The sequence below is a fragment of the Halichoerus grypus genome, chromosome 8 (assembly GCF_964656455.1).
Source record: "Halichoerus grypus chromosome 8, mHalGry1.hap1.1, whole genome shotgun sequence".
Classification (NCBI taxonomy): domain Eukaryota; kingdom Metazoa; phylum Chordata; class Mammalia; order Carnivora; family Phocidae; genus Halichoerus; species Halichoerus grypus.
Window position 1 is genome coordinate 68,912,500 of NC_135719.1, and position 27,293 is coordinate 68,939,792.

The 27,293-nt window shown below is 39.5% G+C and overlaps 1 protein-coding gene across 3 annotated transcripts in view; it reads left to right on the top strand.

Annotated features, from left to right (window-relative positions):
• Window positions 1–27,293, top strand: part of TTBK2 (tau tubulin kinase 2) — a 147,766-nt gene that overhangs the window by 108,626 nt on the left and 11,847 nt on the right. For all 3 annotated transcript variants that reach the window (XM_036084591.2, XM_078079475.1, XM_036084592.2), the window contains 4 exons: window positions 1,581–1,738; window positions 9,367–9,583; window positions 14,789–15,000; window positions 16,974–17,556. In XM_036084591.2, the coding sequence (XP_035940484.1) occupies window positions 1,581–1,738; window positions 9,367–9,583; window positions 14,789–15,000; window positions 16,974–17,556 (1,170 nt within the window). The remainder of the gene's footprint in view (window positions 1–1,580; window positions 1,739–9,366; window positions 9,584–14,788; window positions 15,001–16,973; window positions 17,557–27,293) is intronic.

Consider the following 27,293-nt stretch of genomic DNA (forward strand, 5'->3'; position numbering starts at 1 on the left):
TCTGACGTGGTTTCAGGAACTGAGGACTACAGATCAAATATTATAACAAAAGAGGCTCCTATTGCTCTTTTTTCTCAGGAAATTTCAAAGGTTTGGGGAGCTGTGAGTCAGGAACTGTGGACAAAGACCAAATATATGTAAGAAATATATTTTGGTCATGCAGTTGACCAGACTTATTTCTTATAAATCACAGCACTGCGCTCATATATAAGATACTGTGTTAGATACTGTGATGAACAAGATCAGATGTGTGCCAGCCTCTTGGAGCTTACAGTCGGAGTGAAAGAGAGAAACCAATTAAATAATCAGAAATAACTATAAATCTACAATTGATAGCATTTGGCCATCTTCTTGTTGAGATGTTTTCTTCAGTTAGGCATCTAAAACAGCACACACTTTGTTTTTCTGTCTCACTGGCCACTCCTTCTTGGTTTCCTTTAGTGAGTCTTCTTTCTAACTAAAGGTTGGAGTGCCTTAGGCCTTTGCCCTTGGACCTCTTTGCTACCTACTCTGCTTAGATGATATCTGGTCCTAAGGCTTTAAGTAATACCTATTCATATCTATATGCTGATGACTTTCAAGTTTGTAGTATACCCTGTTCCACCCTAAACTCCCTAAAACTTCCAGTATCCCAGTCCTCAAACTCTCTGCTTTCCATTTAAGTAAATGACATCACCATTTATTTACCCAATGGCTCCAGACAGAAATCTAAATTATTCTTTATTCTTGGATACTAACAGGGTAAGAGAAACGGTGAGGAGAGAATGAAGCCATAATCATAAAATTAAAAATCAGAAACAGTAAAGGGCAGTCTTTGTGAGATCATTATCTAGATCACATCAGAGTTTTGGAATTTAAAGGCAAAAAAATGAGGGGTGCCTGGCTGGCTCAGTCTATAGAGCACGCAATTCTTGATCTGGGGGTTAATTTAAGCCCCATTTTAGGTGGAGAGATTACTTTAAAAAAATCTTTAAAAAAATAAAATAAAGACCAAAAATTGAAATATTTAATATAAACCAAATAAAGAGGCAGATTTCTTTGTGATAATTTGTGTATACACTCACACCACATACAGTTGAATTTTTCAAACTCCCCAAAATTGTAAGAAAGCACAATGAACTTCTATATACCCCTTAACCTAGATATAACAACTGTTAACACTGCTCACTTATTTAAGCTGAACCATATAAAAATACTCCTTTTTGACACACACAAAAAAATGATCATATAGTTGGTTGAAACTGAATACATATTTTCACATACAACACAAATTTCCTTTTGCCAAACCATCTGAAAGTAGGTTTTAGAGAAGATGCTTCATTATGTATCTTATAAAAACAAAGACAATTTCCTACATAACTACAAACCGGTCCCTCAACTAAGAAAAATCAGTATTTATTCAGTATCGTCATCCACATATAGTCCTTATTCAGAACCCTATTTGCACAATCTGGTTTTTTTGTTTTTTGTTTTTTTAATCCTACTACAAAATTAATTTGTGAGTCTGGCGGCTTTCTCTTAAAGAATAAAATGACATTGTTTATCGTTAGCTTACTCTGGCTTTTTTCTTTATGGCCTAGCTTCTGACATCCGTGTTTGACAACAGCATCAAGACCTTTGGAGTAGTTGAGAGTGATCCTTTTGACTGGGAGAAGACTGGAACGGATGGCTCCCTGACGACCACCACTACTTCCACCACCCCTCAGCTGCACACCCGCCTGACCCCCGCGGCGATCGGGTACGTCCTGCGCAGATCATTGAGCCGTGGCTTTCTTAGATGCACTACATTCGCAGAGATATCTTTTATTTCCTCTGGATCCTTCAGATGACAAAATGCTAAGACATAGGAGAAAGCCTATGGATTTCCTTGCATTAACATTGCTTTTATATATGTCTTTGTTCAGATTTACTTTTCTTAGAAAGTATTTACAGATCATACTTTGAAATGGGAACTTTGAGCTTGTATGACCTGTTGATGTCATATTTGCAATGGGTTTTCTTTGAAATGAGGAGGAGTTGTTTGCATTTGCTTCTTTTTTTTTTTTTTTTAAGATTTATTTATTTACTTGAGAGAGCGAGCCGGGGGGAGGGGAAAAAGGAGAGGGATAGACAGAATCCCAAGTGGACTCTCCACCCAGCATGGAGCCCGTAGCAGGGCTCTGTCCCATGACCCTGAGATCATGACCTGAGCTGAAATCAAGAGTCAGATGCTTACCGACTGAGCTACCCAGGTCCCCCGTTTGCATTTACTTCTAAAGAATATATGGGACCCTGGAAAGAATGAGCCAACTTTACTATGTTTTAGTATGAACAACACATGTAGCTTGTTCCTCTAAGAAAGTGATTTAATTTACAAAGTGTATTAGGAACAGGTTATCATGTATTTCCATCATCTTGTGTTTTTTTGTTTGTTTTCTTCTATACATGTATTAAATACAGTTGCTTTTGTTTGTTATTAAATAAATTGGGGGGGTCATCCTTTTTTTTTCCTGGTCCATTTTTGCCTGCTCTGGTTGCTTTAAAATGTTTGGTTAATGAAGAAAAAAGTAAATAGGGAAAAATCATCATATAATTGGGGCAGTTTATCACTAATCCATTGTTTTGATTTTATATTGAAATTTGGGATCACTAGAGCTTATTGAATCAGAAAACCTTACATGGACTCGTTTAACTGGGGATGATATCCTCATTAGCTAGTCTCAGAGTTCTTAAGTGAGGGACCCTGACTAGCTATATTAGAATCGTCACATAGGTTTGTTTAAAGTACTCGCTAAAATAAATAAATAAATAAAATCTTTTAAAAAAACAAACAAATTAGGAGATAATCCTAACACTGGCTGAGTGAATCATCTAACTTTGGTAAATACTAGTAACAGAGCTGGATCCTGTCTAGAAATTTTGATTCTTGTTTTCGTGCCTTTGTCCTCCTCCTCCTTTGATTCTTGTTAGAAGTAGGTAAGTCTCAAACTTGTAGAAATCCAGGTGATAAGGACTTCAGGGTAACTGAAGTCAGTGAAGACAGTTTAAGTACCCATCTCCCAATGTTTCCTCCTAAAATAAAACAATAACAAGAAAGGAAAAGTAAAGCTACACAAAAACCATGTCCTCGACATAATTTGAAGACAAAGGATACCTAGCCTAAACTCCAAAATAAGTAAAAAGAGGAACCAAAACCAACTCTCTCATGCTCCTGCCTCACTCAGCTCTGCCCCAAGGCTTTAGAAAGGCAGATCAATAAAAACCATGCAGAGGAAGCGAATTAGAAATCGGACTTAAGATTGATCTTAAGCCAACACCAGAAAAACTAATCCCATCCTACAAATGTAATTATTAGAGAGTGTTTGGGTAGATTAGATCATGAACTACAGAGAGGTAAAAATAGGCATGATTCAAATCATATAGCTTCTGGAAGAAGGAAAGAAGGAAAAAGACAAGAAAGGAGAAAATGCCTTTTATCAGTTGAGCAGTGAAGGAAAAAACATATATGCGTTTGGGTCCGATCAGGAGAGAGAAACTACATAGTAATTTGAACAGGGGAAGATGATACAAGGAATTATTAGCTAATTGGAGTAATGTGGGCTAGACTAATAGGAAGTAGAGAATACAGGAATAGCAAATGTAAAGTATAGCTCCTACTCCTGGGGCTGAGATTAAGCATCCAAGAAAGAGCTCTGCTAGCCCGACCCCAGGGCTGAGGTCCTGACCTTGTTGGAGAGCGTATGTCCATTGCTCACTGGATGGCAGGGAAGTCACTCTGATGCCTGGTAGAATTTGCTGAAAATCTGCCCTCTGGAACTTAATGGAAATCTGTTCCCTGGGGTGGCAGAAAAAGCTATTTGCTTTCTTCTAAATAGCGGGGATTGCTCAGGGAAGCTGTTGATTGCTGCTGTCCTCGTGCTGCGAGAGCCAGGTGCTGAGGATGCTGGGATGTGGCAGGTTCCTTGTGCTGGGCAAACTGGCCAAGCTGCGCACTGGAGCTCAGAGCAGAACACTGTCCTACTGCAGTGTCTCTCCAGTGCCCTCTACTGATAGAGCTCCAATGCTAGCTGGCAAAGGAAAATACAGAAAGGGCTCAGGTCTGCTTTCACAGAACTGGCAAAAAGGATGAATTTCAAGCTGAAGGCGATACATCAGTAATCACAGAAGGGCAAAAGGGGAAATAAAATTTGCCTACAAAAGGGAGAACTATAAAATCAGAGGATACTGTGTCTCTCTGACCATAAAAACAAACAAAAATCCCCCAACTTGTTTGGACTTTGCTACATTGACAGAAGAGGGCACTAATTAAACTACAGATCTCATGAAATACTCTAAACCGTAAAAATGAACAAGAAAAAGATTTCAAAGATCCATAAAATGTTATTGAAAAAAATCAGAAGAGAAAATCTAATTCATGCTAAGGAAATGTCCTCTCAGAGAAGCAGCCCTGAAGGAGAAGAAAACTGTAAAATAAAACCCCAAATAGAAGTTAATATACTTGTGCATTTGAAGATAGGGATAACTACCTTGAATCAGAAAGTTAAAAACTAAGAAATCGACCACAAAGTAGAGGGGGATGGGAGAAAAAGGAAAAGGAGAAGAGAGAGAGGAAGAAATGAGAGTTGATTGAGGTCGGGAAAAAAATGGAAGAAAAAGATGTCTTAGAAGTGAAAAAATTATAAAGTGCACAAAGGAGAGCAGGCTCAAATGAAGATTTAATAAAGGTCATTGAATAAAGGCAGAGGGGATAAAAGCCCTAAGAGAATGAAAATAAAATAAATCATTTAAAAGGGCTAGAGGAGCACCTGGGTGGCTCAGGCCAATAAGTGTCCGACTCTTGATTTCGGCTCAGGTCACGATCTCAGAGTGGTGAGATCGAGACCCGCATCCACATCCACACTTAGTGTGGAGTCTGCTTAAGATTCTCTCTCTCCTTCTGCCCCTCCCCCCAAAAAAATAATTAAAAGGACTAGAGAGAAAGTAGTGTAAATGGAATGTAGAGAGAGGAGGGGTAGCACTCTTTTAAGTCCCTAAAGGAGGAAAACAAGACAATACCAGTTAAAGCTGAGAAACTCAGTGGCAAGGTGAAGTAAGAAAACGGGACTAAGAGCATTTTAAAAGGTATATGTCCAAAGTACACCATTAGAACAAACAGGCAAACCTAAAATACCAAAAAAAAGAAAGAAAAAATGTTTAGAAATGGGAGTGTGAAGAAGATCCATCTTGTAGAGAAAGAAATATAGCAAATATAACAAAATACATATAATCATCAAATACTCTGACAGAGTTGAGACCAAACATTCATAGCAATAAATATACATGGGCTTAACTCATCTATTAAAAAGATTTTCAGTTTGGCTTATATAGTTAAATACATATGCTATATACAAGAGACACACCTAAAAATATTTCAGTAAGGGATGAACAAATATACGGGAAAAATGGGAGCCGTAAGAAGAGAATTAATGATCCTGATATCAGACAAATAGAATTCAAGCCGAAATAAAACAAGTTACGAAGATGGAAGGATACTTTTTAATGCTAAATGCTGCAATTCACAAATGTTTATTAATATTTAGTCCCAAGAATTCCATTAGTCACCTTTAGGAAGCAACAACTACAGGAGTTTCAGGGGGGCATAGCTAGAAACACACAAGTAATTGGAGATCTTAATATGTAACTCAGAACAAGATAGATCAAGTGAACGAAGAATAAGAAATAGACAAAAAATATGACCAATAAGATGGGTGTTATGCATATTTCTTTAACTCTACACCCTGCTGATAGAGCTTGTGCCTTCTGCTCAAGTGCCTCTGGAACATTTATAAAAATTGATCAGTTATTAGGTCACCAAGAAAGCGTATAAGTAGTTCCATAAAGCAGAAGTATTATACTATCTGATCACATTGCAATAAGAACTAGAAATTTCCAACAAAAACATGTCAAAGGCCCTTCCTTCTGGAAACTTAGAAACCTATCAACCTACTCTTTTTTACATTTAAAGCTAAGATCAGAGGGAAATTTATGGTATTAAATAAGGAGTCCTACATAATGTCAGTATGTCCTATTACAGATGGTATTGATGTTGTTAATCTGGCTAGGGTGATATTAGTCAGTTTCTCCACTGTGAAGTGACTATCTTTCCCTTTCTAAGTAGTAAGTATTTTGTGGGAAGATAACTTTGAGACAATTCAAATAAGCTTTGTTTTTCATCATAATTTTGCCCACAAGTTTTAGCATCTGTCACTGTATCTGCCTGAAAAGTATTAGGCCCACAGGCCTACCATTTAAGAAGTGAGTGCATTTGCTGACCTCTGAATCAAAACGCTGATTCTTCAGCAAACCTGGTGTGTAAGGGCCAGAGAAGTAGCTGCGGGCTGTGCTCTCTCTGCCACCACTACCACTGCCCGGAAGTGCAGCCGCAGCTTCACACAGTGTGTAAATGAAGGAGCAGGACTCCGTGCCATACCACCTGGTTTACGAAAATAGGTGAGCAGGTGAGCAGGTCAGATTTGGCCCACAGCCCTAGTTGGCCAGCCCTTGCCTTAGAGTATGGGCAAGGGAGTGTGAAAAGGATGTCCGTCCATTCTTCCTACTTTTCTTGACATCTCTCCAATTCTTCTATTTATGTCCTTACTTTTTTCCCTTAATCTGCTAATGTAATTTATACCTTATCTGCAAACAGCCAACACAGACCATGTGCTAATAATATTCTCACATATACTTAGGCACTCATTCGACTCCTGAATGTAATATAATTTTTCTGGGAAGGAATTTCTTTCTTTCCATATCTCAAACTCCAGATTTGGATCAGAGTTATAGGAGAAGGAAGAAAATAGTAATTATGTAAGGAGTAAAAATGGGGGAATAAATGCAGAGAGGAACCTGAGTCATGTGGAAGCGAGCCCGTGTGGGGAAGATGTGAGAGCCCCTTGAAGTGTGTAGTATCAGAGAGAAGGGGGAAACTAGAAGAGAGTAAGAATAGAAGCAGTTCATAGGTAGGGGTGTGCTTTTATTTCCTCAGGAGTGGAGAAGGAAATGCCAAGGAATTGGCGTAGTTGGAAAGAAGCAGAGTATTAGCTAGGCATAGGGAAAAAAGGATTTGGAAGAATACTGATTAAAATGGGAAAAAATGTGGGGCTAGTAGACTGACCTTCCTGAATTCAAATATTGATTCTTTTGCCATTCCCTTTCCTCAGGAATAGAGGGAATTCTTTCAGTGAACATTTGGATTACTGTGTAGCACATCTATGTTAGTGTCCACTGTAATGCATCAGTCAGTAAAGTATATTGAACTTCTAGCTGAAAAATCTTTTAGTGCTCCTCACGGGCTCTCTGATCCAAATCTGCAGTTTGAGATATGGAAAGAAAGAAATTCCTTCCCAGAAAAATTATCCTACATTCAGGAGTCGACTGAGTGCAAAAGTATACGTGAGAGTATTATTTATGAACTTTATGAACTTTATTTACTTTTGAACTTTAATTACTTTTATAATAAATCCTTTCACATGAACTATTTTAGGCTATAAACTACCTTTTCTTTCTTTCTTTCTTCCTTCCTTCCTTTTTTTCTTTTTTTTTTTCTTTCTTTCTTTCTTTTCTTTTCTTTCTTTTTTTTCAAACTCCCTTTTCAGTATGTTCCCAGTGTCAGAACTACAAGAACTGCTTTACAGGGCTATAAGGCTTTTTTTCCCCGGGGGCTATTATCAGTGCTTTTCTAAATTATACCTATAACATATCAGTAAGAGTTTCATCTTCTACTGTTGACCCAATAGGGAGAGATGATAGTGAGGGTCATCAACTCAGGTGGAACAAGTCCCTGCAAAATGACTTGTTCTCACAATATGACATATTGATGACACCTGGGCCAGGGTGTAGCTCTTACCCTTGGAGTGGCTCACTGAGAAGATGCCTGTTTTACCACTCAGAATAATTGTGTGTGTCAGGATAGTCTACTGAAAACTGCTTTTTTCTACTTTTAGACATTCCAGATCACGTCTAAGAAAATATTTCACTGTGTGGTAAATATTGTGTTCAGTCAGCAATATTTAAAAACAAAACAAACTAGTGTACAAAGTAGAGCTATAGAACATTAGAGCTGACGGGGACCTGAGCACTTAATGAGTGATAGCTGAGAACTGGAAAAAGCTCCTCACAAGCCAGAAGTCTAAGGGAGAGATGACCAGTTATATAAATAGGACATGAAATTACTTTGAAAGAAATATATCGATGAATGTCAATTAATATTTTTTTTATTTTGTTCCTGGTCAGTTCATGGCAGTTCTGTGTTTGTTCTGTATAGTTACAGTATTTCTAGTTTTTCCCAGAGGGCAAGAATTTCCTTTCTCCTCTTTATGTCCCTAAAGCCTTGCATATAGTAGATACTTGTCAAAAGTCTGTAAATGAAGAAGCAAATGTACATTTTACACTATTAAAAAAATATAACTGGGGCCCCTGGGAGGTTCAGTCGTAAAGCATCTGCCTTCAGCTCAGGTCATGATCTCAGGGTCCTGGAATCGAGCCTTGTGTCGGGCTCCCTGCTCAGCGGGGAGTCTGCTTCTCCCTCTCCCACTCCCCCTGCTTGTGTTCCCTCTCTCGCTGTGTCTCTCTCTGTCAAATGAATAAAATCTTTAAAAAATATATATAACTGGTCTCATACCTGCTTATGTCAATTTGACACTTGACATTTTTCTGTTTATAGTTTTTGTTACTCTTGCAGCAAGAAATGGGTAAAGAGTAGAAAATATTAAAATTGACAAAGACTTATTAGAAAATAGACCAAATATTTCTAACTTTTAAAGTGATTCTTAAATCAGTGAGTTACTGTATTAAAATTTGTATTTTTAGATCAGCCTGAAAATTTTCCTAATCAAAAATAGAAGTTTTGGGGCACCTGGGTGGCTCCGTTGGTTAAGCATCCGACTCTTGATTTTGGCTCAGGTCATGATCACAGGGTTGTGGGAGCGAGCTCTGCGTTGGGCTCCACAATGGGTGTGGAGCCTGCTTAAGATTCTCTCTCTCCCTCTGACTCTGCCCCTCCGCCCCCCCCAAAAATAGTTCTATTTTGTAGAATTGGCATGGTTTAAGTTTCTGAGGTTTTGTTTATGTTTTGTTTTACTCTTTTTTTAAAAAAAAGATTTTATTTATTTATTTGACACAGAGAGAGAGAGACCGTGAGAGCAGGAACACAAGCAGGGGGAGTGGGAGAGGGAGAAGCAGGCCTCCCGCTGAGCTCCCAACTGAGCCACCCAGGCGCCTTTGTTTTACTCTTTTAATTATATATAGACTTGATCATTTAAGTCCAGAAACAAAATGGAGGATAGTCTCATAGTAATTTTTGATTCTGGTGTTTTTAAGTTCTACATTTTTTTCACCCCACATTTTTAGAATTGCCAATGCCACGCCCATCCCAGGAGACTTGCTTCGAGAAAATACAGATGAGGTGTTTCCAGATGAGCAGCTTAGTGATGGGGAGAATGGCATCCCTGTTGGTGTGTCACCAGATAAATTGCCAGGATCTTTGGGACACCCACGTCCCCAGGAGAAGGATGTCTGGGAAGAGATGGACGCCAACAGGAACAAGATAAAGCTTGGGATTTGTAAGGTGCGTATTTCTTGCATAGGAGGGGGGTATCTTTCCTAAGTGCTTAATATTTTTCTTCTGTTGCTGTAGCAAAGTATCATGATTCTTAATTTTGAATGAGAAATAGTTAGAACATTGTATTGCTAGTGATTTATATATTTGTAGTTACAACATCTTGGCTGATTTTGCCCATACCACTCAGATATAGACACTGAACATTAATTTTCATCTTGTATTTTGGAAAAGATGAAAGCGTTTAAAAAAAAAAAAAACACTGAGACTAAAAGAAGAGACATCTATAGGTCAGAAGTTAATAGTCTTTCTAAATAATATGACAAGACTCTGGGTCCCTTCTCTAGTGTGGGCCTATGGAACTAGGAGTACCCATTCTGAAAATTGTCTCAAGTGGAGGTGGGGAAGTGAGAGCTAGAAGTAGAAAGCATCGAACTGATCACGAGCTGACAAAGTGGATGTTGAATAATTGACATGATTTTTTCTTCTTTAGGATTGTAAGCAGTACCACTTGTAAGGGGAGAGATACAGATTTCTGAATTAAATGGTTAATTTTTAGTAATCTTGGGCAGATTATCTCCAAGTTTCTTTTTGATTTTACTGTCCTTGTCATTTCCATTTTCATAGAAGATAAGATGAAGATAAATGGGAATGGAGGGGCAGTGAATTATGAACCAGTTAGCTTTTGGTGCTTCCTATGATTTTATAAAGGTTTAGTTGGGATGGAAGTTAAATTTATAGGTGTAAAATGAGACTTTGGGCTCATACCTTTTAACATGATAGATAGAAAGTTGGCTAGTCATGCTTTATGAAATGTATCTTTTTTTTTTTTTTTTTTTTTTTAAAGATTTTTTTATTTATTTATTTGAGAGAGAGAGAATGAGAGAGCAAGCACATGAGAGGGGGGAGGGTCAGAGGGAGAAGCAGACTCCCTGCCGAGCAGGGAGCCCGATGCGGGACTCGATCCAGGGACTCCAGGATCATGACCTGAGCCGAAGGCAGTCGCTTAACCAACTGAGCCACCCAGGCGCCCATGAAATGTATCTTAAAAAGAATTTTCCATGATCAATTCTGAGGAGCTTGGCCTGTCTTCAGACAGTATATATACTATATTGTTAAACTTAATAATTAAAAAAATTAACAGTATATACATTCAGTCATGGGAGTCACTTTGTAAAAACATTCTCTGCATAGATGTGACATGCTGCACTGTGGTCTGGTTATTGAAAAAGCCCTCTCTGGAATCCTGTTACACTGTTGGTGGGAATGCAAGCTGGCGCAGCCGCTCTGGAAAACAGTATGGAGGTTCCTCAAAAAGTTAAAAATAGAGCTACCCTATGACCGAGCAATTGCACTACTGGGTATTTACCCAAAGGATACAAACATAGTGATCCGAAGGGGCACATGCACCCTGATGTTTATAGCAGCAGTGTTCACAATAGCCAAAATATGGAAAGAGCCCAGATGTCCATCAGCAGATGAATGGATGAAGAAGATGTGGGGTGGGTGTGTGTGTGTGTGTGTGTGTGTGTGTGTGTGTGTGTGTGTGTGTGTGTGTGATGGAATATTATTCAGCCATGAAAAAGAATGAAATCTTGCCATTTGCAATGAAGTGGATAGAACTAGAGGGTATTGTACTAAGCAAAATGAATCAGTCAGAGAAAGACAAATACCAGATGATTTCACTCTTATAGAATTTAAGAAAGATGAGATGGAATAGAGGAAGGGAAGGAAAAATAAAATAAGATAAAAACAGAGAGGGGGCAAACCATAGGAGCCTCTTAACTATAGGAAACAAACTGAGAGTCGCTGGAGGGGAGGTGGGGGGGGCTGGAGTAATTGGGTGATGGGCATTAAGGAGGGCACTTGTGATGAGCACTGGGTGTTGTATGCAACTAATGAATCACTAAATTCTACCTCTGAAACTAATAATATACTATATGTTAACTAAATTGAATTAAAATAAAAAAATTTTTAAAGAAAAATAAACTATTAAGAAAAAAGAAAAAGCCTTATCTAGACTAATAATAATCAGGAATAAGTAGTGAAAAGTAGTCAAGAAGTCAGTATCGGATTTTTATAATGTCAACTGTGGCTGTCTTTATTGCACCAGAAGCAAAAACTGTTCTTACAGTAAAAAATCTCGAGTGACATTCTCAGTTGCCAGCCCACATGGGTATCTGTGCGTATGAGAGTGTGAAATGGCCCTTGACGTGGAGCTGACTTTAGTTTCTTTTACCCATCATCACTATTTAATCTGTATTTCGTTCTCTTCTATATGTTAATTTCTTCCTTTTTTTTTTAAAGATTATTTATTTATTTATTTGAGAGAGAGAGAGAGAGAGAGAGGCAGAAGGAGAAGCATAGGGAGAAGCAGACTCCCCACTGAGCAGGGAGCCCGATGTGGGACTCGATCCCAGGACCCTGAGATCATGACCTGAGCTGAAGGCAGACGCTTAACTGACTGAGCCACCCAGGTGCCCCAATTCCTTCCTTTTCAAAAACATTACTCAAATTAGATTATTAGTGTTGTTGGGTTTTTTGGGGGTTTTGGGGGGGTTTTTTTGAGAAGGAGAGGGGGTGGGAGAGGGGCAGAGTGGGAGGGAGAGAGAAAATCTTAAGCAGGCTCCAAGCTCTGTGCAGAGCCTTATGCAGGGCTTGATCTCACGACCCTGAGATCAAGACCTGAGCCAAAACCAAGAGTCGGACACTTAACCAACTAAGCCACCCAGGTGCCCCGATAACTGTTTTTTTTTTTTTTATATCAGTGATGTTTGTCTGGATTTTTCAAAGATGTTTACCATATCCTTGCATTTTTGGAAGTCCTGGGCTTGTCTTCTTTCTTCCTGAAGTATTTCTATTAGAAGTTCCTTTAGTTGAGGTCTTTTGGGAGGACTCTTTAAATCTTTACTTAGTTGTAAATGTATTTATTTTAGCATCATTCTTTTTTTGGGGGGGGGAGCAAAGCAAGGTTTATTGAATGATAGCAAGGTGATAGTACAAAGCTTCCGAGGAGGGAGGGGACCTGAGAAGGTTGCCCAGCATCATTCTTTAAAGAGAGTTTATACTAAAGGCGCCTGGGTGGCTCATTCGTTAAGCATCTGCCTTTGGTTCACGTCATGATCCCAGGGTCTGGAGATCCAGCCCCACATCGGGCTCCCTGCTCAGCGGGAAGCTTGCTTCTCCCTCTCCCACTCCCCCTGCTTGTATTCCCTCTCTCGCTGTTGTCTCTCTTTGTCAAATAAATAAATAAATAATCTTTAAAAAAAAATAAAAGATTTAAAAAAACTAAAGAGAATTCATACTAGATTCAGAGTTTTTGACTGACAGTTATTTTTCCTCTGGGTTCAATTATTGGTGTTCAAAAGTCTGTTACTCTTAATTTTTTTTTCTTTCTAGATGATCCATTGCCCTCTGTCTTTGCTCCCCAGCTACTTTTTAATTTTTCTCTTTGTCTTTGGTGTTCTGCATTGTAACTACACTGTGCGTCGGCTTACATTTCTTTTTATTTATCCGGCTTAGAATATCTTGTTTCCTGAATTTTTGATTCATAGTTTCGTATCATTTCTGGGAGATGTACAGCTATTCCCTACCAAAATATTGCCACTAATTCATTCTTTTTGTTCTCTCATCCTGGGAATCTAAGTAAATGTACGCTTTTTCATTCTGTTATAAATTTTTTTCATATTTTTCTTCTCCTGACTGTGCTTCATTGTAAGTAATTTCTTTTGCTATGTGTTCTAGTTCACTGATTAATAACTTTGGCTTTTTCTGGGTAATTTGATGTTTAACTTGTTAATTGAATATTTCATATTAAATTCATCAGTTAATTCCATATAATCCCTTGTTGATCTTTTTGATAATGACCTTTATTTATTTAAACATTTTATGCATAACTGTTCTGTATTCTGTATCTTAAGTTTAATATCTGATGTCTTTGGGAGATTCTTATTTTTAAAGATTTATTTATTTGCGAGAGAGCGAGAAAGAGAGAGTGAGAGAGGAGGGAAGAAAGAGGCAGAGGCAGAGAGAAACCTAAGCAGACTCCACACTGAGCGCAGAGCCCACACAGGTCTCGATCTCATGACCCTGAGATCACGACCTAAGCCGAAACCAAGAGTCAGACCCTTAACTGACTGTCTCACCCGGGTGCCCCTCATGTCTTAGGGAGTTTTAAATGTTTTTCTAAAAGTTATTATTTCTGGGGCGCCTGGGTGGCTCAGTCGTTAAGTGTCTGCCTTTGGCTCAGGTCGGAATCAAGCCCCACATCAGGCTCCCTGCTCCGCAGGAAGCCTGCTTCTCCCTCTCCTCCTGCTTGTGTTCCCTCTCTGGCTGTGTCTCTCTGTCAAATAAATAAGTAAAATCTTAAAAAATAAATAAATAAATAAAAGTTATTTCTGCTCTTAGTCATGGGCATGCCTTCTTGTGTTTGACTATCTTTAGTGTTTTACTTATTAGTTAATAATTGATAGCAGTCCTGTAGACCTAAATTGGGGATTGGGAAGCCTTCCTTCAGAGATTGTCTTCTGCTTCTGCTGGTAGCCAGAGTAGACCCCCAATTTGAGACCAGTTGGGCATCTTCTGTGGGTCTCTAATCAGAATAGACATACCAGACTTCCCTCTCTCACCCCACTACTGGGATCAGGTTTAATTTCTCTGGTAAGTGTACTGCTGAGGGATCTGTCCTTAGGCAACCCCACTGCTCAGAGCTGCATCATGTTCAACCTCCTCCTTCTCTACCCAGCTCCTAATTTTTCTAGTTCCAGGTTTTCTTGTTTTTGTTTGGTTTTTCACTTTTAGAGAGGGAATAAGAGGGGATATTCAGGCTTGGTGACCCATCCTACCTCTTGTGAGACCACTTGTGTCTCCAAGAAAACCTTTCCAGGTTTTATTTTTAGTTTAGAGGAATGGAGTCCTGCAAGCATCTCGTTAGACATAATACAAAAAGTCAAGGTGGGTAAACATTTTTAGACTGTTTATCTCTGTACCACAAATATAAAAAACTAAAATAATACTGAACTGAGAATAAATTAAGAAAACTCATTTTATGAAGGGTTAGTAGACAAGTATGTAATGATGTCGACTATCCAAAATATCGTGATTTCTGAAAACACCTCCCAAGCCTTTGCTTATATTATTTTGAAAGACTTCAATGATTGCTACACGTAGAGTCACCTGAATGTTTTTCATGGTTTTCTTTTATATTTTGTCTAGGCTGCTACCGAAGAAGAGAACAGCCATGGTCAAGTAAACGGTATTCTGAATGCTCCAAGCCTTGGTTCACCAATTCGTGTCCGCTCAGAGATTACTCAACCAGACAGAGATGTTCCATTGGTGCGGAAGTTACGTTCCATCCACAGCTTTGAGCTGGAAAAACGTCTTACACTGGAGCCAAAGCCAGATACCGACAAGTTTCTTGAGACCTGGTATAAAATACTTTTCCTTTTTCTTTAAAGCTAAGATACTGTAATTACCATCATCATCATCATCATTATGAATTTCTATTACATAGTCTTTCAAATAAGAAATTTTTGCATTTTTGTAGTACTGATTTGATTAAATTCTCATCTCCATCCATGTTTTTAATTATCATTGTGATTCTTAATGTGAATTGTCTTATAAAATTGTTACAAGTTCTGTAACAAAACCTTTGGCTTTGGGAGCTGAGCAGTGGGAGCTGGTAACTTTATGACACCAGGTATAAGTTAAATGAACATTTTGAACTCACTTTGTAAGGGATCTCTTTTATTGGAATGAGAAGATGCAGTGTAGAGTTGGAGAGTACATGATGAAGAAGGTATGAGAGAGGAAGGAGAGGAGTATGTGAAGGAGGGAAACAAGTAATTTATACACAAGGGACAGGCAATTCGATTCACTTTAATGAAGGCCTTTTATGAGTTAGTACTGTAGGGAAAATAGACACGAATAAGTTTATCATTTCTTCCTAGAAAGAAGGAAAGGTGGAACTTCAGAGAGCTATACATAGGTAATAACTATAATCCATGTTTATAAGTCCCATTATTCCCAAATTTTGATAACAGAAGACAGAAATGAAACTTTAGAAAGAATTTGGGATATAGTTATGAATTATAGAAGGCTGCAGTAATATGAAGAGCTGAGTGACTAGTGATAGTCACACACCCTTCAATGTATATCCTGGTGGCTGCTATTGGCAATGAAATGTTAGGTTAGAAGGACCATGTATTTGACTGACATGGTAGTTACTGTGTCCAAGGTAATTCAGCCTAATCTAATCTAGCTTCCATTTTTGACAGTCCTTCATATATGTGTATTCTTCCTTCCATGTAATCATTCAGCCTCACAGCTACGTGATAGAAACTTGAATCTATACATTAATATGATCAAAAGAATGGATTTGAGTTGGGGCAGTGCTTAAACATTTCGAGCTGTGGCTAAGATTAGGAATTTAGGATTTATATAGTTATTTAAATGCAATAAGAAAAAAAGCTTAGTTTGGTAAAGAATTAGTTTAATAAAAGAATGGAACTAAAAAGAGAGTCCCTGCTGTGGGAAGAGCTAAGAAATAAGACAGAGTTGAGAAAACAGAAGTAATCTAAGAAAATGAACTCAGGCCAGAACCTAGAATGAGTAGGAAACCGTTGAAGGAATTGAAGCACCTAATTACAAACTTGGAAAGAAAAAAACATATCGCTTCAAGTGCTTCCCTGACGATGAGGTCAGTTCGTAGAAGTAAGTGCAGCCAAATGGTCACACCACTGCCTGCCCCTCGGCTAGCAGACAGATTCATACCGTGTCGACTGCCTTTTAATCCACTCCAACTGACAATACATCTTGGAGCTTCCTGCACGCCACTGCCCACCGCCCCACTGCTGTGTGCCCCACTGTGTACATAGGGGGCTGGGCGTGCTGGAGCACATGTAGTAGCTTTTCTTAAAATTTCTGCCTTTGGAGTTTACTTGAATGAGTCTACATTTACATACATCTCTGAAGACAAAACACATGAAGTATTTGCCTAGCTTCTCCATTTCCTTTCCTATACTAGCTTCTTCATTTCCTTTTATAGGGCTTCTGGTGAAGCAAAATCCCCTTGGCTCAATTCTGCCTCAGTCCCCCAGAGAGAGCAGAGAGCAGTGTGATTGAATTGGCAAAGAAAAGGTGAAAGAGATCCCATCAGGCAACCTGATTAGGCTTGTCCCCTGCCTGACAGCAGGAGAGCCATCTTCCTCCCGGGGGTCCCATCTTCCAAAACCAGGTTATAACAGGTGGAGAAGAACATTATCAGCCTGTGAAACTTTCCTTATGCTTTATTTATATATTCTCTCATCTGTGTGTGAATATTAGTTCTGTATAGAGCTTATAGTTTATGTAATAAATATTTTCCTAGGGCAAATGAGTAACTTCTGTCTGTTTTTTTAAGCCTGGAGAAAATGCAGAAAGAGTCCAGTGCAGGAAAGGAATCTCTTCTCCCTGCTCTGCTTCATAAGCCTTGTGTTCCTGCCGTGTCCCGTACTGACCACATCTGGCACTATGATGAAGAATATCTTCCAGATGCTTCGAAGCCTGCCTCTGCCAACACCCCTGAACAGGCAGATGGCGGTGCCAGCAATGGATTTATAGCAGTTAACTTGAGCTCCTGCAAGCAGGAGGTTGATTCCAAAGAATGGGTGATTGTGGACAAGGAGCAGGACCTTCGGGATTTTAGGACAAATGAGGCTTTAGGCCATAAAACAACTGGAAGCCCTTCTGATGAGGAACCTGAAGTACTTCAAGTCCTAGAGGAATCGCCTCAAGATGAGAAGCTCCTACTGGGTCCTTGGGCAGAAAGTGATCATTTAAAGAAAGAACCCTCAGGTGTGGTCTTAGCACTTTCTGGGGAGTGCCCTGCCGCTGCTGCTTCGGAACAGTATACGGATAGGCTAGAACTCCAGGCTGCTGGCCCGTTTATCGCAGTGACACCCACAAGTCCGATGGAGGCGCAAGCAGAAGGACCCCTCACAGCGGTAAGAGATTTGTTCCAGTTATTTTTCTGTTACCTGCTCAATGTGCTGTTAAAAAAGAATGAACAGTTGATCAACTAAGATTGTTCAGCAGATGCCTAAGTTTGGCAGATGGGGATAGGGAGTGATGTCTGGACTAAGTTCTAGAGTCAGTCATCCAGTGTGAAATTTCTCAAAACAAGCGAGCTTTCCTGTCAGGACAGCAGCTCAACACATGAAGTGTCATTATAACCTAATTTCAGAATAACATCTATAATTAGACCACAAGAGCTATCTATCTAGGCATTTAGCTATGACTTTAAGAATTTGTAATTCTAGAGATTTTGAATCTCTACGTTATAAATCTGGTGAGGAAGGCATATGTGGTTTGTACTTTATAGGGTACACTTGGCTAGGCTTGATTCTCTTTGTTGCCTTTTTTTGTAATCTCCACACAGAAATTTGTCATATTTTACATAACTCTTAAACATAGTTTTCCAGCTTTGATGTTTGTTGTTTAAAATACAGAGTTCCGGCCTCTCTTCCAGAACTTCTACTTCAAGAGGTCTGGGATAGAGTGAGCCCAGGAGTCTGCATTTTAACAAGTAGCTGAAAGCAATTGTGATAAAGGTCTTCTGTAAAGGAACATCTTGAAGAAACCGTCCTCTTTACTCTCAGTTTGGGCATTAAGCTGGAGACGCCTGTTAGCCTGTTACTGTCAGTGATCAGTGATCCCCCTACGACTGTGAGCAGCAGGATCCCCGGAAAAGCCAAACATGGAGGCAGTAAGGAACTGTGTACACAGATTTTGGGCACCAGCCAAAAAGGTACATCTGTCCTTACATGGGTGCAAGTACCAGATTTCCTTAAATTCCCTGATCATCTAGCAGCCATCTCTTCCAGCTCACCAGAAACAACATTGTTCCCCAAGCTGAAATGTTTTTTATTAGAACACAATTCCAAATGCAGGTGTGAAACGGTGAGAAAAGATGACAAAATTTGGTTTTGTGTATAGCTCTGTAGGAATTCATCTGCACTTCAACATGGTAAAATAAATGCCTGCCTCATTCTTCATCAGAGTTAGTCTTTCCTTCGTTTGCAGGACTGCTTTGTACAGTTATACAGGTTGTTCACTGAATAAAGTGGCCTAGCCAAGGGAGCAAGTAGGGGCTGAAATCTTTTGAATCTTCCTCTCCAGTCTCTGCAAAAGAAAAGCTCCTCCAAAAGAAAGCTTATCAGCTGGACCTCTAGCCCAAACGTTGCTAACCAAACTGTGCGTCTTCATGCGGGTCTGTTCCCTCATTGAGGAGCATCCTTTTTCAAATTGTACACGGTAACCTATGGGCTAGAGGCAAATCAAGCCACCTCCCTCCCTTCCCCTTATCCCTTTTTCCTCCCACCTTTCCTCTTCCCTATTTCATTCCCTCTTTCCCTCTTCCCACATTCAGTTTCTTCTCTTCTGCGATTCTGTCCTGCTGCGCACTCACTGCCACTCAAGCATTTTGCTCACCGCATCCTGGCATGCTTCCCTTCAAAGACGCTTCTACGGCCCTGGCTCCACTTCTCCTAGTATTTTTTTGCCTTCTCCCATCAGCAATATTTTGTCCACAAAGACTTTTCTCATGGTTCTCTTACACTGTCTGCAGCATTTTCTCTGTCAAGTTATTGAAAGACTTGTATTCATATATTTGATATTATGAGTTTGATCTTATTTTCAGATATCTTTAAATAAAAGCATTTTTCTTAACTGAAGAAGGTCTCTAAAGAAATAACAGCTACATCACTTGTATACTTATGTCTAAGGTAATAAACCTACCATTGCCTTCACTTGGGCGGGAATTAGATTAAAAATATATTTATCTTGATTCTCTTCTTGAGGCTTAAATTCAGAGTTTACTTTTGCAAAGCAGACGTTATTATTTCCCTAATTTACTACAGACACATTAAATAGGGAGTACTGCCAGTTAGCTTCTCCGTGTATCTCTTGCAACTCTGAATATAATGTTCTAGCTTGGATGATATGCTAAACCATATTACTGGGCTATCTGAATACTTATAAATTAAGACATATTCTGATGGGAAACACTTTGTTAGTTTGTATCTTTTTCACTCAGGATTGTTTCTCTTTTATGAAGGGAAAGTATACTGATGTCTTAAAGTATGTAAGAACTATAAAAATGGGCAAAGCAAGGGGCGCCTGGGTGGCTCAGTTGGTTAAGCGACTGCCTTCGGCTCAGGTCATGATCCTGGAGTCCCTGGATCGAGTCCCGCATCAGGCTCCCTGCTCGGCAGGGAGTCTGCTTCTCCCTCTGACCCTCCCCACTCTCATGTGCTCTCTCTCATTCTCTCTCTCTCAAATAAATAAATAAAATCTTTAAAAAAAAAAAAAAAAGGGCAAAGCAAAAGTTTATCTATATTACAGGCATAGTTGGCATAATAAACTAACCAGTGAGAACTTTAGCACCCCCTAGTTCTCTTTATTTCTTAGTGCAGATTTATGAGCCTTCGTCCAGACTTCCCTTATCCCTACACATGAAACCGCTGATTTTCAAATAGCATGTGTAAACTTTTTAGATAATATATTTTGAAAGATGGATAAATTTGCTAGATTTGAAAGAAATTGGTTTGGGGCTGTGTTGGAAATTAAATTTTTTTCCTTGGGTAAACAGTATTGAAATTTGCCCACTGTCGGTCATTTCTAAAAAGATGCTAAACAACATGGATTTACAGGGAGTAAATAAGAACAACTTTTGGCTTACAGGAGAAATATTAGATTATGTTTTGATTAGAAAATGAAGAGACAAAATTAAGCTAGCATAAACGAACAAGGGTAGAGATGAAAAAGAAAAGAAAATGAACTGCTTCCAAAAGAGGTCTAACTACTAGTCCAGAATGACAGGAACTGTAGGGAAGAATGTGACCAGTTTTATGTGACATTGGGTAATCACTGTTGGTAGGGAGAAGGTTGGATTTGAAAAGTAATGTAGAAGTGGAAGTGCTTCATTTTAATATTACCTTTGGAAGCAGTATAAATGTGACTGGGGAATATTAATACCACCAATATGTTACCTGTTGCTGGGTAACAAATTACCCCAAATTTAGCAGCTTTAAATAACAGTTATTTCACCCTGTTTCTGAGGGTTAAGAGTGCAGGAGTGGCTCACTCTAATGGTTCTGGCTCAGGGTCTCTCATGAGGTTGCTGTCAAGCTGTCAGCTAGGGCTGAAATCATTGTAAGGTTCAACTGGGATGGGAAGGTCCACTTCCAGGCACACTCAGTGGCTGTTGGCGGGCCTCAGTTCCTCAGTAGCTGTTGGCCGGAGGCTTCGGTTCCTCACCACGTGGGCCTCTCCATTCTTGACGTGGCAGCTGGCTTTCCCACAGTGTGAGGAGAGAAAGAGACAGAGATGGGGGAGCGATGCGGTGGTAGCGTGAAGAAGCCTCCACCATGATGGAAGCCATAGTTTGTTTTATAACCTAATCTCAAAAGGGACATACCATCACTTCTGTTGCCTTCTGTTGGTCATGCGGACCACGTCTGCTACGATGTGGGACGGACTATACAAGGGTATGAATACCAGGAGGCAGAGGTCATTGGGGGCCATTTAGAGACTGGCTACCATATTATCTTACATTTATATTTCATAGAATACTTTGATATTTGATCCTAACAACAAGTCTGTGGAGCAAGCAGAGGGAATATTGTCCTTTTTAGCACTGATGAGACCAAGCCGTAGGACAGTGAGATGATCTGTAAAGAGGCAGGTGGCTGGTAGAGTAGACTCTCTGTTCTGTTCCCCACACCAGGGGATTATCAACATAATGAAGGAATTTTCTCATTGACTTGTTTCATAGCCATTGAGAAAAAGAAAGGGAGTGTACAATAATGCACACAGTGGGAGCAGGAGAGAAAGAAAGAGAGTCACATAATTTTTTTGTGTGATGTGTCTGGTAGTCAGCATCTATTAAGAGGATTCCTCTGACTATTTACAGGAGTACCAATGCCAGTCCTACAAAAATCAGATCAGCAGTGATTGCATTGCCTTAATTCTGTTCTTTTCATTCCTTCAGTTCTATTCAGTGTCTCTTAAGTTCCAGGCTTTATGCTATACCCCAGGGATAATCAGTTGGTACCACCCTGCCAGGTTGGCACTGAAGGCCCCCGTCTAACAGTTACCTTAAACAGCATGAAGCGAGTCTGGTGGAGCTGTGTACACAAGTGAGGACACAGATGGATCTGCTAGGACTGAGGAGTGTGATACTGGGGGGTTTTATTGTTGAAACTTTTCTTTATTTTCTAATTTTTTTTTTTACCATGAAAACTGAAATTTTAAAAATACACTACTTTCATAATTGGGGAGGAAATAAAAATTAAAAATCTTTTTCTGGGGAGATTAAGGTGCACTTCAAAAGTAAGAGGACTCTGAAGGATGAATTAGATTGCCGGAAGAAATGCAGGGGCATCAGGCAGAGAACACAGTACGTGCAGAGACATAGAGGCTTAAAGCACCGGAGTTCAGAGTGTTTAAATGATCTAGAATCTAAGTGCCCTTTCCTTAGGACAAAGGAAAAAGGCTGAAGATGAGCTACAGAAGGTAAGGTGATGAAGGGCATTGGCCAGCTCTGCTGAGGTGTGTGGGCTGTGGGACAAGAAACTGCCAAGATAGAGGGAGAGGAGTAACATGCTGTTTGGGAGCTGAGTGGGGGGAAATGGGCTGTGGCAGCAGCCAATGAGGAGGCTTTGGCATCCAAGCAAATATGATGAGGGACTGAACCATGACAATTGCAGTGAGAACTTGAGAGACATTTTAGTGGTACAACTTATTTGAAATAGTAGTTTCATGTGGCTTTCCCAGTGAAATGTGTTCCACTGACCGTTTGGAGCCCTTGTATAAACTAGAGGGACTATGTGGAAGCTCATGGAGCTACTAAGAGCCTCCACTGAAAAAAGGAATGATCCATGGAAGGTATTAATAGTATACTTTAATCATGTGAAAAGGTAAAGACTTTCTGGAATAATTGCCACCTATTAACTTGGAAGGGATTTTGCAGGAGAAATCTGCATTGACTGCATGTACCCTGACTGGGGAGTGGCCACATGTCCTCCATCTGACCACGGATACCTATTTTTGATCTGGAAAATTTGGTCCTTGTAATGATAGAAAAGTTTTGTTTGTATGCGGTTACTTCTCTGAAATTATCTATGATAGTGTAATTCAGTCTGTGAACAGAAAAGACCAGAAATTGGATGGTCTGATTTGGGAAGTAAAGAAAGCCCATTTGTGAAGTGTTCAAATAACGGACTGGACTGCCCCTTGGGAGAGGCTTCATGGAAGGGACCCAAGCATCCAGTGACCGAGTCAGTCACGTGTTCAACAGTTATCAAGCATTTCCTGTGTGTCAAGTACTGGACTAGGCATCAAAGAATTCAGAGCCCAGGGAGTCTCCTCACTGCTTTCAGGGGACTTCAGGCTAGTAGAGGGAGGAAACTCAGTTTAAGTGTTAGAGATGCTATGATAGAAATCTGTAGGTTATGGAAGTTGGGAATAGTTGAACTAGATTCAAACCTGAATTGTCTTCCAATATTGCATGAAGAGGCTTGAAAACGGACCGTGAAATCCTGTAGTCATGTATGTGATGTGTAATCACAGACCAGCCAAAGATATTTTTATTTCAGTCTGTCTTTTCTTTGACTTCTAATCTTTGGGTGTGAGTTGTGGCTTGCTTATGATTTTTAGCACCCACACAAAATTCTTAAGAGTTTCCAATCCCACTAAATACACTGTAACTATTAATGAGGAGTGACTGTCTCTGAGGAGTGGGATAACAGGGGGCACTGGATAAAGGGAAAAAGCAACTTCTACTTTTTGTTTGCTTAGGTCTTGAGGCTTCAGGTTTTCAGTTTTCCCCACCCGTGTAGCAGACTGCTGCCTGCCCCACTCCTCCTCCCGCCAGCCCCCCTATCCATAGGCCAAGTCACACTACAGCACCGTCTTCAACAATAGTAACCAACACAAATGTGGTCAGAGGAAGCAGTAGGAGTAAAGAGTGAGAGAGTGGGACATTGTGTTAGCATGTAGGGTTATTACTCACATGTTATCATTACTGTGCACTCTTTCTAGAAATAAAAATTTGACATATTAAAAACATGGTTCAGTAATAGTGTTTTGGTTTTATTCATAATTTTCCACACTTGTATAAAGTATCACATAAAAATGCTTTAAACAAAAGAAGTCTTTGGGGAATTTGAATGGCCCAAAGAAATGTGAATGTTTAAAATTTAAGTTTTTTAATAGACCAGGAATGTGTTCATATAACTCCGTTACTCTTGGCAATAGTAGAAACCAATATTCTACTACCTATATCTCATAAAGTATTTGTCAAAAAAACAAAATGAGATCTAGATATTTCATATATCACATACCTTTTATTTGGAAGAGAGGCTATTTGGTAGGAATGTTGGATTTCCCAAAGTTTTTATTATCTTAATACAATCCTTGAATTAGGTGAAAGTTAAAGGGTAATTATAAGTTAAATGTAAATAATAGTTAGTTTGCAGTTTATTGTCTCTTGCTATCTGGCCAGTTGTAAACATGGGATAACTATAAATAATGAGGCTGCTTTATCTGAATTAAACAGTAATGAGACTGATGTTAGTCAAACTGAGTAGTAGGCATTAGTAAAACTAACATTAAAGAAATGGAAAATACTGAGGTCATTTTCTAGTTCTGTAAAAAGGTGTTACCTTACACAGTTAGCAGAAGAAAGGACATGAGTGAATTCATGCCTTAATGAGATGTTTGTAAATTATAGAAATTAAAGATATAAAAGATGCATATGGCTTACTGGCAGATCATTGATTTAGTCTGTTTGTAAAGTGTCCCAAATATGGAAATTGCTTTTGTGTCTTACAGTGTAAGGTTAAGGAAGTTATTTTCAGCCATACTTAGAATTAGTCTTCCTTTTTCTACATTTGGCTATTGATCTTTGTTTTTTCTCCTTTTGTCTCATCAGATAATATTTTTGCAGACTCTTTTCCAAACTACATTTGAGTATAGTGCATGTCAGTAGGCTGTGTTATGCCATGCATGATTTTCAAAATCCTTAAGTCCTATCCCTGACTTTTTTGGACCAGGTTTTTTTCTCATTTGTGACATTTGTGTAAATAATAGCACCCAATTAAAATAGATATGAAATGGAATTCGTAAAAATGGTTTTAGGAATATTTTAGAAATTTAAAGTGCTATAGAAATATTAATATGAGAGTATTTTATGCAGTTTATCGTAAGTGCTCAGAATCTTTTTCAAGAAAATAGATTCTCCCGTCTGGTGGTTCCTATATCTTTTCTGTGTACAAGATTGTCACCCCTTTTTTCATAACACACACACACACACACACACACACACACACACACACACATATCCATTTATATCCTGAATCTAAGATGAGTTAAGCTCAGAAATGCATGGATTCCCTAGCTCTAGTCTCAAAGAGCAGTGGACTGTTATTTTTGTAAACACTGCTGAATTTAATTTGGCTGATGTTTTTGGAGTTACATATAATAATGAAGTGACTATTGGTTTATTTTCAGTGTAGGTAGAATCATCTCCCTTGTTATTTGGCATTTTTATAACTTCTTACCTGATTTTCTTACCACCATCACTCTTGGGTCTTAAAAATTACATTTTGAATAGTAAGTAACTATACATTTTAGGTTTCTATATGATTTTTGAAATACACTAGAAAATTGCCATCTGCCTGAATATATTTTAGAATAATGAAAGAGATACAAGTGTGAGGTGACTTCCTGAAGGGCAGCAGCACCACTAGAACTTACTCCCTTTTCCCGAAGGTCATTATAGGTCTGGGCTTATTGTAAGAATTCACATCTGAACCCAAACAGCCTGTCTTCATTCAATTAACCTGACAGATCCTCAGGATACTGGTTCTGTTCAGGAGCTATTTCAGGACATTAGTTAGGTGTTTTCTCCTGGACTGGGCTCAGGACAAGCTTTACATGTTCTTAAACCTAATTGTAATTCCTGACACACAGAGAAACCATTTCTCTGACTCTGGAACAACATCGATTTCTTGATGTCTTTGGACTAAGGTGGGGTCTAAGCATAATCTCCCACGACAGTTCCAAGTTCATTTTGCTTTGAATTCAGACCAATTTCCATAGTTTCCTAGAACTAAATTGGCTTCATTAAGTAATTTGACTTATTTCATTTCTCAGAAAGGCTTTTTTTCCATACCAGTTTATGTGGTTGACATTTGCTGCCTCCTTACGTGTCACTTTTGTCTTCTTACATGTTACTTTTAACAAATGTGGAAATGTAGAAACTTTAGGAGTCTTAATATAGGACCTTCTTATTAGACATTGAATCTCATTCACATAGAATTGAAATGACCTCAGTGGAGGGATGGTAGAATTTAATTTCTCATAGGCTTGACCTTAAAAAATTAAGATAATGAAACATTAGGGAACATCTTTGTATGTCTTTGTTTATAGGAAGATAAAATATTCCTAACATTGTTTGATTGATAAGAGTTATGGGGGAAACAAGATGGATGTAAATCTGGAGTTTTTATTTTTTTATTTTTTTAAGATTTTATTTATTTATTTGACAGAGAGAGAGACAGCGAGAGAGGGAACACAAGCAGGGGGAGTGGGAGAGGGAGAAGCAGGCTTCCCGCCCAGCAGGGAGCCCGATGCGGGGCTCGATCCCAGGACCCTGGGATCATGACCTGAGCCGAAGGCAGACGCTTAACTGACTGAGCCACCCAGGCACCCCTAAATCTGGAGTTTTTAAAGGTACAATAATTTGCCAGTAATTTTTTCCTATAATCCTGTATCTGGAATCTGGCAGAAAATAGCTGGCACACTCAAGGGGACTTGGAGAGAATTTACTGAAAAGAGCTTTTTACAAATGTGTGGGAAGAGGGGCGCCTGGGTGGCTCAGTCGTTAAGCGTCTGCCTTCGGCTCAGGTCATGATCCGGGAGTCCTGGGATCAAGCCCCGCATCGGGCTCCCTGCTGGGCGGGAAGCCTGCTTCTCCCTCTCCCACTCCCCCTGCTTGTGTTCCCTCTCTCGCTGTGTCTCTCTCTGTCAAATAAACAAATAAAATCTTTAAAAAAAAAAATGTGTGGGAAGAGTTAAGAGAGCTAACAGGATCATCAGTGGAGGGAGCCATTTCTGTCTTGAGTCCTGTAAGAGGAGGAAGAAGGAGCAAAAGCTGGGAGAAGGGCCATGCCATAGCAGCTCTGGCCAGAAGTGGTAGAATGTAGCCACCACCAAAGCTGCCGTCCCTTGGGCAGGAAGCAGAGAAAATTAATATCCAGACCTTGGGGTACCTGGGTGGAGCAGTCGGTTGAGCATCTGACTCTAGATTTTGGCTCAGGTCATGATCTCAGGGTCCTGGGATTGAGCCCCCATGTCGGGCTCCCCACTCAGCACAGAGTCTGCTTGTCCTTCTCCCTCTGCTCCTCCTCCTCTCTCTCTCTCATAAATAAATAAATCTTTTAAAAAATATTAATAAGACCCAGACCTTTCTCTCCTCCAGCTCTGATGCTCTGTTGATGCCCATTGAGCAAACCCAGCCAGAAATCAGAAGGCAAGGGAGCCTGGGTTGTGCAGTCTGTAGAAGTCAGTGTTGCAGAGCACAGAGCAGGCTAAAGAAAAGGCAGGGATGAGCCTAGAGGGAGACTGCTTTGTACAGCTCCTGAGTAGGAGAGCTTGAGCGTCATGTACTTTGATTTGG